This window comes from Herpailurus yagouaroundi, unplaced genomic scaffold (assembly GCF_014898765.1).
Source record: "Herpailurus yagouaroundi ecotype Mexico unplaced genomic scaffold, PumYag 183, whole genome shotgun sequence".
Classification (NCBI taxonomy): Eukaryota; Metazoa; Chordata; class Mammalia; order Carnivora; family Felidae; genus Herpailurus; species Herpailurus yagouaroundi.
In genome coordinates, this window is record NW_024412414.1 from 13,782,472 (window position 1) to 13,794,484 (window position 12,013).

At 37.8% G+C, this 12,013-nt stretch overlaps 1 protein-coding gene across 11 annotated transcripts in view; it reads right to left on the minus strand.

Moving 5' to 3' along the window:
- CHL1 (cell adhesion molecule L1 like) overlaps nucleotides 1-12,013 on the minus strand; it is a 200,188-nt gene that overhangs the window by 39,617 nt on the left and 148,558 nt on the right. For all 11 annotated transcript variants that reach the window (XM_040492148.1, XM_040492149.1, XM_040492139.1 and 8 more), the window contains 2 exons: nucleotides 10,416-10,600; nucleotides 4,274-4,405 (listed from right to left, as the gene is read on the minus strand). In XM_040492148.1, the coding sequence (XP_040348082.1) occupies nucleotides 4,274-4,405; nucleotides 10,416-10,600 (317 nt within the window). The remainder of the gene's footprint in view (nucleotides 1-4,273; nucleotides 4,406-10,415; nucleotides 10,601-12,013) is intronic.

The window sequence follows — 12,013 nt, forward strand, 5'->3', positions numbered from 1 at the left end:
GGCAGAATTGTAGCCCCCAACAGATACCCACATTCTAATCTCTATCAGTAAAAAAATATTTAACCTTACATGGTGAAAGCGACTTTGCAGAGGTAATTAAGGTTAAGGACCTTGAGATGGAGGGATTATCCTGGATTATCCAAGTGGGGCCAATGTAATTACAAGGCTCCTTAAAATCAGAGAGCCTTCCCTGGCCATGGCCAGACAAATGGAGATGCCTATCAAAGAGTGGTCAGATATGCAACGACACTGACTTTGAAAATGGAGAGTCATGTGCCAAGGAATGTGGGCTCTCTCTAGGAGCTGGAAAAGACAAGGAAAGGGATTCTCTCCTAGTTCCTCCAGAAAGGAACACACCATGGCTGACAACTTTATTTCAGCCTAGTGAGGCTTAGTTGGACTTCTAACCTGCGGAATTGTAAACTAATACAAGTATACTATTTTAAGTCACTAAATTAGTGATAATTTGCAGAGCAACAGTAGAAAATCGATACAATCCTGCAGAGTCGTTTCCCTCTTGAGAACTGTCAGGAAGAGGAGCTCTCTGAAGTTCTTCAAGGCTGCAAAGGACTGAGTCTCTGAACCGATTCCACATTCCTATACCTGATGCCCAGCTCTACAACTGTCAGAGCTAAGCCCATCACTCTCTTTAGATTCCTTATACCATCTTCCCATGGGTAAACCCTGAATCAAACACAGCCTTACAAAAAGAAGAAATGAAACCAGAGCCTCAGGTTTGAGATGAGTAACAGCTGAGCATGGCTTTGTGCCATCCTCTGGGATAGGTACCAGAAGCTGCAGCGTGCTGCTGCATACAGGCCAAGGCTAACAGGAGCTCCCAGGATTCAAGAAAGCCAGTTCTCTATCAGTATCAAGCAAAACACACTAGGTGTGCCATAAGTTGTCTTTGGTCAGCTCAGTGAGCGATAATGCAACACACTGGGAGCAACTTCAGCTCTGAGACTTAATCATTTCTGGGTTCCACGTTTAGCTCTAATTTTACTGGGGTTGGGGCACCTGGGTGGCTCAGTCGGTTAAGTGTCCGACTTCAGCTCAGGTCATGAACTTGCTTTTGTGAGTTAGAGCCCCATGTTGGGCTCTGCACTAACTAACAGCTCAGAGCCTGGAGCCTGCTTCAGATTCTGTGCCTCCCTCTCTCTCTGCCTCTCCCCCACTCATGCTCACTCCCTCTCTCAAAAACAAATAAAAACATTAAAAATTTTTTAAAAACCTATAAATTTACTGGGGTTGTGTCCTCAAGTAATGTGACCTCCTTGAGCCTCGGTTGCCACATGTGCAAACGAGAGAATTAAAAATATATATATCTTCTGCAGGGCTTATTAGGAGGCTCACAAATATTGGATGCAAAGCATTTGAAAAAGGTTAAGCCTGTTATCAATAAAAGTAATCACTTTTTTAATGATTATTTATTTATTTTGAGAGAGACAGCAGGAGTGGGGATGGGACAGAAAGAGAGGGGAATCCAGAGAGAATCCCAAGCAGGCTCCAGGCTGCCAGCACAGAGCCTGACCCGGGGCTTTGAACTCAGGAAACTGTGATATCATGACCTGAGCCAAAACCAAGAGTCTGACACATAACCAACTGAGCCACTCAGGCACTCCAAGAGTAATCATTTTTGTGTAATTTTGAAATACTACATATAAAGGATATGGAATTGCTAGAATTATAAGCTCAGAGAGACTTCAGATCATTCAGTTATCCCACTGTTACTGAGCATCCCAACCAATGAATGGCTATAACCCATTTGCAGGGGAGCAAGGAGAGCTATGGTCGACAGCTGTGGAAGGAACACTGAGCTTGAACACCAAGGATGTGGCTTTGTTTTCTATCCCTGCCATTATTCAGCTGTGCTGTCTTGTCTAAGTTTATTTTCAGCCTTGATCTCCTCATCCGTGAACAAACCTATTGACTCTTCTTTGGGAATACATCCAGAACCTAACCATTAATACTATCAACCTAGCCCTAGGTTCCAGTGTCTTCCAGGCAGCTTCTAGCTGGAGTAGTCGTACAGCTGATTTTCAACTCAGAGACAGAAAAGCCCTTTGTTAATAGATTAGATCATTCTTCTGCTCAAAATCCTCAAAGTGCTGCCCATATTATTTACAACACTAGAATTCCAAGTCCCCAGGTGAGCTTTCCCCTTTATGTATGACGTGGCCCCTGCATCTGCTGATTGATCTTGCATCTGAACACTGTCCACTCGCTCAGCTCCAGCCACGTTGGACTCCTGGCTTCCCATCAACACTCCAAACATACCTGAGGGTCTTTGCCCTCACTGACCTCTCTACACTGGAAGCTTTCCCACATATGGATGCCCCCTAAACTCTTTCAGTTCTTCTTTTTTTTCAGATAAATTACCACGGGAGGCTTCCTAGTATTATCTTAAAATAAAAGAGCCACTCTCGGTCCTGAACTTGTATTACACCCATCCCTTAGTCAGCTATTTTTTTATTTATCACACTACAACACAGATTTATGTGCTTATGTGTCTATTAATTGACTCTCCCCGCTAGAATGTCAGGTCCACAGGAAAAGGAACTGTTCATTTTATTCACTGCTACCGTCCCAGCAATAAGGCCGGTCAGTTCTGGCACAAAGAAGGCGTTCAATAAAAATTACTGAATGAACGAATTGATCTGTTAAATATGAATAATCGTACCTCCATTAAAAATGTTCATTTGGGGATTCAAAGCAATATATGAATGTCTTTCATAAACAGCCGAGTGCCATTCAGATATATAATTTTATGATTTTATGTTTCAGAGAATCTGCATTCCTTATTTTAGCATCCTTAACATTCTTTATAAACAGCAATTGATCTCATTTCCCTCTGATCTACCTGAAGCCTTATCTTTCATTTGTTAGTCTGCTCTCTAAAGAGATGAGGGAAAAAAAATCTCAAATTTGAGGATTTCAATAAAGAGGGCTAAGGTTTCCTGAGTGTGTGGTATGTAACAACAATAAAAGTAAAGAATACTTCAGGAATGTCCCTGTCGTGAGCATTTTCTGCATGGTCTTTCCTTTAATCCACATAACAATCCATGAGTTGGTACAATTTTCGTGCTCATTTTACTGATGAGGAAGCAGATCTTAAGAGTGTCAGTCATAGGCCCAGTCACACAACTAGTAAATGGTAGAGCCTAGATGCAAACACAGGCATTCTGGCCCCAGAGTTTATAAACTATCATAATGTTGCACAGATAAACGACTATCCTAGGTGGTTGACCACAATGACCTCTTTCCATCACAACCAACTATCATTAGCTCTGTTGTGCTGTGAAAAAACAACAACAAAACTAAACCTTTGAGACATTCAGTAAACAACTCAAGATCATATACCTGGGAAGGTGCACAGCCTAGATGGGACCCCAGGTCTCTGAACCACCAGATGTCTACACTTGGTATGAACGGTCCAGGACAAAAGAAACTTATGAAAGCCATATATATATGTCTCAATAATAGAAATGCTCAAGATTAAACTAGTCAGTTGACAAATAAGATTTGTTCTGTCCTATTTTGACAAAGACATTCAAAATGATAAGAGCTCTAGGTTCAAACTGAGGATTTTTGAACTTCTCAGAGTTCTTTGCTGGAACATGGTAGAGTAGGGAGAATCAGGCTTCAGCCCTTGTGCAACCCTGCCTTTCCATGCCCAGCCCATTTGGGATGGCTGAGAGCTGACTAGACAGGGATTTTTCTGATCTTGGGTACAAATGGAGCTCAGTCAAGAACATGCAGGGAGCCAGGGGTAGGGGGCATGTTTACAGTTCTCTTTGGCCTGTGAAATTCTCAAATAATGACAGCAGGCATGACCAAAGGATGGCCAGACCAGGTCCTTGTGAAGAGCAGAACCCAAAGCCGGGGTCACTGTGGCTTGGGTCTAAGGGCAATTCTGACTCTCAACCCATGTTCTCAACCACTAGGTCGCTGCACCAATTTCTTCTCAGGGAAAAGCAAAGGAATGGGCTTTTCTCCTTTTTCTCAATCAGCTGCTTTATCTTTTTAACCTAATTTTTATATAGAGTTAATATAATGACCCAACAAGTACAAATGTTATTTATCACTTCTCCATAAATCGAAGCATAAATCAAAGTGCTGGGAAAGATTCAACTTTGAACTTCCTGGCTGGATCTGTCTAGATGGCCCAGCCACTTCCCAACTCCCATCTTACACATAACCAGGGTGTCTGCCTATCAACCATCCGAGCACCCCATTGCCTTCAGCACCGCATCACAATTGGTGTTTCACTTACTGTCAATCGGGGAGCCATTGACTCTCCACTTAAGTGTGGGCTCAGGCTCTCCTTCTGCCTCACATAACAAGATACCGCTGCTCCCAGTGCTATACACACCACTCTGAGGTTTCTTTGTCCAGCGAGGAGGCTCTGGAATAAAGTGAAGACATCATAAGTGACTTTAACCATGTCAGGAGGTCCGAAAATTTTAATGCATGTGTTTCTATAATGTGCCAGCAGATGGCAGCCACAATAAAGTGTTTCACACTAGCTCTTTCTTGTAAATGTTCCGTCAGGCAAGGTGGACACTGTTTTTAGTTATAGGGTGTGTGCATGCGTGCATGCATGGTGTGTGTGCATAATCTAATTTGGACTCTTAGCATGCATAATAAAATTAACATGTATACAATCACTTTGTTCAGCATCACAAGTATCCACCTCATTAACAGAAAGTGAAGGAGGGATAAGCAGATGGTTAAGTTTATTTAGTGCTGGCTGTGGCTTATTTTCAAGCTGCAGCAAGGCGTCTAAAAAGGCTGATATTTGATAAATGTATCTGGAGAATTTTTAAATGAAATTGAAATGTCCAGCATTTATTTTAAATATTTCTTAATGACTTTGTATCATTTGTATACCCATACCGATATCTAATTATCTATCTTAGAAGTGTGGAAACATTATTTTCCTAGAGATTATTTTTTGTAAGACAGGGAGAAGAAAGCCTAAAAGCAGCATTTAGCTTTTTGTCCTGAAAACAATGGAGGAAAAATGTATTTAAATTACTTGCATCTTGGCATGTTCTACTGCTCCAATATTATAATTCTAAGTGGTGTTTCAGTACAGAATGAGACATTTATCTTTAGTGCAAATATTACTGCCATATCTTGTCACCTTAAGTATATTACTATGTCAGGAGTGAATAAAAGATTTAGATTAAAGTGTGGATGGTTTGGATAATTTGATTCCAGAGAAAATTGCACAACACCTGCAGGTAGTAATTTCCATCAAGTGTTGCTTGGTTATTTCCCCCAAGACATTCTTGGATTTCCATTTTTAGTCAAAAAGGAAACTCTTTTAAAGATACATATATGTGAAATGAAAAAATAAGTCATGTAAACTGCTTTTTTTTGTGTAAGTAAAGGGGAAACAAAAGGATTGTGTAAAAAGAAAATGCTTATAAATTCACCAAGAAAATCAAAAATATGCAAATAACCGTGCAAGTTCAACTCTGAGAAAGGGACGTGCCCTAGAAATTATTCCATACGGTGTGGACTTAGTTACTAAATCTTAAATTAAATATGTGTATTCATCACCTATAATCTGTAAATATTTAGTCGTTTCGGTTAAAATGCAATAGTCCAAATTATAAACTGCACATGATTCTCTGAGGTGTATGTATATGTACATTTTTATGTTATTGTTATTTTTTTGTCTTTTCACATTACCACAATAAAATCAGACATTTGAGTTAGAGGGAAAAAATTCCACGAACATGAAAATTTCCATGCTTACAACAGTAAACTAATATTGCTTTCAGAGCAAAAACTAAATGTAAAAACATAAATGATAGGGATATAATATACAGCATGTTGACTGTAGTCAATAATACTGTTTGCATATTTGAAAGTTGCTAAGAGAGTCATCTTAAAAGTTCTCATGAAAAGAAAAAAAAATTTGTTACTGTGTGGCCATAAATGTTAACTAGACTTAACCTGGTGATCATTTTGCAATACATACAAATATCGAATCATTATGTTGTACACCTGAAATTAATGTTATCAATGATATCTCCATAAAAATAATGAAATAAAGAAGATTATGTAATGATGACATTTCTCTAAATACCCATGCATCATAAAATACGGATTTTATCTCTACTCTCACCCTACAAATTTCATTAACCCCTGGTAACCATATTAAGCTTAAGTTATCAGCCTATCTGATTCTACCTCCTTGCAGACCAAGGACTGAGCTTGAGAGATACCATCTAACTCGCTTAGAGTCACCAACAAAAGAAGCCCTACTCTGTGTTCTGGCCACTTCATGGATCTGTGAACCTGTAAACTGAGTAGCACTGGGACTCCAAGGAAAATGTGATGTTATTACTAGTTAATTACTATTTTACTAACTCAGACCACTGATAGGAACGAAGTCCAAATTGCTTTACTAACTTTCACTTTGTGCTCCCAAATCCAAGTTCCTTCAACATCTATCCACTGGAGGGTGATACCAAGGCGTTTCATATATTCACTAGAAATCATTGCTAAACTTTAGCTCTTTTGAATAAGCTTTTTAAGTGCTCGGGTATTTGTTTTATGTTTCTCAGATAAATACAGAGCCATGGAGGAACCTTACCCTTCCTTGTGTCTCCTCTGCTTGGCACAAGGAGAACAGATACATGTGGAATAATTACAAGTTGAAGTGAAATGATTGATCCCCAAAGACTCTAGTGAAAAAGGCATAGGGAGGAAAGAAAATGTTGGATAGGAGGGAATCACTGACTTATAGTAATTCAGTCTCATCATGCCATGTCTTGGTTGAACATATTTAGCTAGTTGCTACTTTGTTCACAAAAGAATGTAGAGTGAGCCCGAGGACATTGGCTATGAATCAGGATATTTTTGGTGAGTGAAGTGAGTGAGTCTAGGGACACACAGGGACAGAGAACAAACAGATGTTTGCCAAAGCTTCAAACACGTAACTCTATTCCTGAAGGGTAAGATGTAGTTGAAAGAAGACGAAGAAAAACTCAAGAGAAAGGAATAAAAAAACCAAAACAAAACCAAAAACAGATAAAATGGAAAATCCTGGGAGAATACATCAGTGAATCCCATTCTTTTATCCATTATCCTAAAAGATACATGATAAGTGATGAGAATAACTTATGCTGCAACTTTACTCATTTTGTCATAATTATATATAAAGAAAGATGATAATTTCCCTATGTTGCTAAAAAGTGAGATGCAAATGACTAAGCATTTAGAATATAACAAGTTAATGAGAAACATTTATCACTGAAAGGAAAATGAAATAAAATAGGAAATTTGGTACCTATAAAACAACACAGAGGCTATTTTCTTAGTAACAGATTCCTACTAAATATCTATGTTCTATTAAATCAAAATTGTGAGGTTTATCAACCTTGGATTTAATTATAGTTTTTTAGAAAAAATAGATCATTTGAAACCGAGGCTCTCTTAAGTATATCAATGTCTGAATTGCACTAGAGTTCATGATAGCTTTTTAAAATGCAAGACAGTTATGGGTATGTAATTCTATGAAAATATTTTCCTACTACAGCAAAATTCAAAAGTTTAAATGGTTCAAAAGTTTACAACATGAGAATGGTGCAAGTTGGTGGGAGTTCATTTTTAAATAATCAGTTGAAGGGCACCTGGGTGGCTCAGGGGGTTAAGCGTCTGACATCGGCTCATGTCATGATCCCACAGTTCATGAGTTTGAGCCTTGCGTTGGGCTCTGTGCTGACAGCTCAGAGCCTGGAGCCTGCTTTGGATTCTGTCTCACTCTCTCTGCTCCTCCCCAGCTTGCACTCTGTCCATCTGCCTCTTTCTCTCTCTCTCAAATAAACACTAAAATAAATAAATAAATAAATAAATAAATAAATAAATAAATAGATAGATAGATAAATAAATAATCAGTTGAAATGTGATTGTGGTCATATTCTGTTTTTTGGATTTAGAATGCTTAGATGTCATTTTAATGTTTATCTTTTTATTGAATGTGCACTATTTGTATCATAGATATCTAAAAAGGATAGCTGTGCCTCATCAAGACATCCTAGCTGTTTTTATTTACCTGGATTAGACAATTTGAAAATGCACACGGTCTTCATATTTAGGATGTTGTAACTTAAATTACAGAATTTGACTATGTTTAGTAATAAAGAAGAACTATCACATCTACAGAGACTACAAAACAATACATGCTTTTACTTAAGCACAAATGGGTGTTTTCAGAATGGACTCAATTTTCAAAATTCACGGTTACATTGCTTTGTGATCATATGGTAATTCTTGTTATTCAATTTGAGTTGCTAAACAAGAGACAAAAAAGGGGAAAAGAGATAATAGGAAGGCAGAAGACAAGTGAATGAAAGTAAGCTGATCTGCGCATATGATAAATGAAGGTTGTATTTCTTGGTTTCATACATATACACAAAAAAGAAAAAATGACTTCTTGAGCCCAGTTTGCTTTTCACTTGCATGTGTGAAGAGCAACTCCTAAAACATACAACTGAGGGCACATTTAGTAGCTTCTCATTAAGGAGAAAAGATTAAATGTTCCTAATAAAAACATAATTTACATCTCAATAGTACTAATAGCTGTTTTATGAATAGTGAGGACAATTCGTTCAGGAAACCTGTATTCCTTTGGAGTCCTATAGTCAACATTTTAAACTGCGTAATTAAGTTTACATCCTTGATTTTTTATTTTTTTTTTTTTGCAATCCTTGCAATTCTTTTCAAAGCTTCAGTCTTATAGTCAAGAAAACCGTGGCCAGATTGTTAAAATATTCAGCTACCGTAGCAATGTTCCAGCCATCTGGAAGGATTTCTAACAGTCAGCAATTTGGAGTAGGAGCAGCTAACAACTAGACATGTCTGGTTTGTAGATATACGTGTTTACACTGGGGCAGGGGTAGGGGGTTACAGAAAAATATCCCTGCTGCATGGTGTAGCCGATTTATATAGAAGCAGCAAATGAAAAAAAAAAATGAAGCATCAAATGATGAATAAAAATATATATAAACTTCTCAAATCTTCCTTTTTGAATTTCTTTGTGAATAATGCCAGGTCAGAAGAATATATCACTGATGGCAAATGTTGATATTTATGCATAATATTAAGATGTCACCTATACCAGTTTTGCTTTTGTTGAATCAAGGAAAATGATACTCTCATCTTTGGTTTTCCATTCTTCTTAACTGAACTGACCATATACATTGTGGGTGAGGTCTTAAAAACATGGTGTTATTCCAAACAGCACCTAGACCAAAACATCTATCTTAACATTTACTTGTAAATGTAATCTGTGTCTAAGTCTTCATTTTTTCCCATTCATTAAAACAGCTTTTTACTTAGATGTTCCTTGTACAGATTGAAGGTTTAAGAGGTAAACTTTATTGGAATATAAATGGAAACCCTAGAGCATCACTTCACTAACTGGGACCCTGAAAGAGACAATTCCTTTCACTAGTTAAGCCCTCACAGCACTAAATGAGTACAAATGCAGTAATCAATCCATTAATTTGATCAATTCAGTCAACCAAACCATAGATAGGAGACCTCACTGTAATTAGACCCATAGAAATTAGTGTGCATCAATCAGATTCATAAGATGCCCAGATAAACTTTACTTGCAGGGCAGGTACAGCCCCAATATCCACATTGTGTGGCTTCCCCCCTTTTTAAATGATGACATCATGGCCTATTTATTTCTATGAATACAAGCAACAATAGCTAATCCTCTATTCAACAAAAGGCGTGGGTTTACAGAGATAAGTTTACTAAAATATGTATCTTGCATCTTTTGATAGAAAATTAGTATTTACAGCACTCAGTCTACTCCATCCCCATAAGTAACATATTGAATATCATGTGAACCCAAGATATGGACCAAAAAAACAAAACAAAACAAAACAAAACAAAACAAAACAAAACAAAAAAAACAACCGTATCTAGGAAAGAACTAAGACAATTTGCCTGATACCCTCTTTTTTTTGAGGAAGAAACTAAGGAACAGAAAGTCAAAGTAAATTGATTAAAGAGACAGCAAGTTAACCACAGGACTGGGAAACAAACTCTAAGCTTTTTTCCAAGCTCCTCAAAATAATTTGTCTTTGTAATGCTTACTTCTTCTATGATTTAATATTATGCAGTATCATATATATAATAAAAATTGTGTGAAAGTCAGGTGTGTTTAATACCTAACATGAGATCTTTTCTTTCCATTTGTCCCTTTTACAAGGTTTTGCAGGTTAAATGTCAAATCTGGTTAACTGAAGTATAATATAGTTCAATACCCACTCCAAAAACAAAAGTTTAAACAGCTTACCTGTTTTAACATATATGCTTTCGAATTATAGGTTCACCTTTTTTTTCTTTAATAGAAGAAAAATAAATCAGTATGGGGAAAGTACCTTCTACTACAACATGAAAATCATGAGAGGTTGATCCTAAGAAATTGTTGGCTGTGCAGCGATAATTCCCTCTGTCCCGGTAGGAAACGTTCTCTATCTTCAAAGTCTTGCCATAATTTTCTTTTGTTTCTCTTCCTTTGGGTAGATCACCACCTATTTTGTTCCAATCGACCTGTGGAGTTGGTCTGCAAAACAATAAATACATGATAAACATTTTTTAAGCTGCAAAATTAAAATCAAAGCTACTCACAGGATACATCACTTAACATATTGCTTTTACATATGCTCTCAGAGTTCCAGTAAGTAACAATCAGCCTTCCCAGGGCATGGACCTGTACTCCACCATCGATGGTGAACGCTGGATTGGATCAGGTCTCCTTTAATGCAAGCACCTTTAATAGTCTGCTTCCATGGAAATCATGCTTCTTCCATTAAGAGGACTAACTATCTATCATAGCTGAATAGGTATATATAGATAAAGGGTGGGTAATTGGATCCACAGAAATATTAAAAGATTTTTTTTCAAGGTTTTAATATTTTACTAGAAATATTTTAAGTGTGAAACCTCCTTATAGGTGATTTGGAGTGGCTAGAAATAATAGCCCTCCTCCCCATATGAGTTTGAAAAACAAGATAAAGTAGGACCCAATAGTAAGCAGAGGGAAGTGCTATCCTCTTAATACAAATGAAGCTGATAGTGGAGAACATGGCGCAGATGTGATAACTGTATGTGATGGCTGGACCAAGAACGGCCTGTTTTAGGGTAAGGTGGGCTCTGCACAGACATGGCTACCCAAGTGGCTTTCTTCCTTTGTTGGGGAATAGAGAAAAGTAGTGGGGGGGAGCAAGGAGGAGGGGGCAGATGAACCACATCTCCCTTGCTCAGAAAGATGAGATCACCCAATCAAACCAAACAAACAAAAAAACTGAACTAAACTAAAACCAAACTGCTAACGTGTCATACATCAAGAGAATAACTGTCTCCACCTTAAGGAGGAAAACAGTAGTGGGGAATCAAGCCACCTGGGTTTAAGAAAAATCCCAGCTCAGGAAAACCAGACAAGCAGAGGGTTGGTGACCTTTATGACTCTTGTGATTTACAAGTGATGTGGAAAACACCAATGGCTGGGGCACCTGGGTGGCTCAGTCAGTTAAGCATCCAGTTTTGGCTCAGGTCATGATCTCATGGTTTGTGAGTTCGAGCCCTACAGAGGGGCTCTGTGCTGACAGCTCAGAGCCTGGAGGCTGCTTCGGATTCTTTGTCTCCATCTCTCTCCCTGCCCCTTCCCCACTCATGTTTTCTCTCTCTCTCAAAAATAAATAAACATTTAAAAGAAAAGAAAAGAAAACACTGAAGGCTGATTTTAATTAATATATTTTTTTATTTCTCTTCTCCGGTTGGGTTATATGAATGGAAAAACTTAATTTTGCTATTTTTATTGATGCTGCTTTTCCTTGCTCTATTTATTTTTATTATGAATAGCTACAGGTTATTGACATATTCTAAAGATGGGCATTATCGTCACTTTATCAATGAGGATTCTAAAGCTCCAAGAAGTTAATTAATTCACTTAATGTCACTAGGGTAATAAATGACA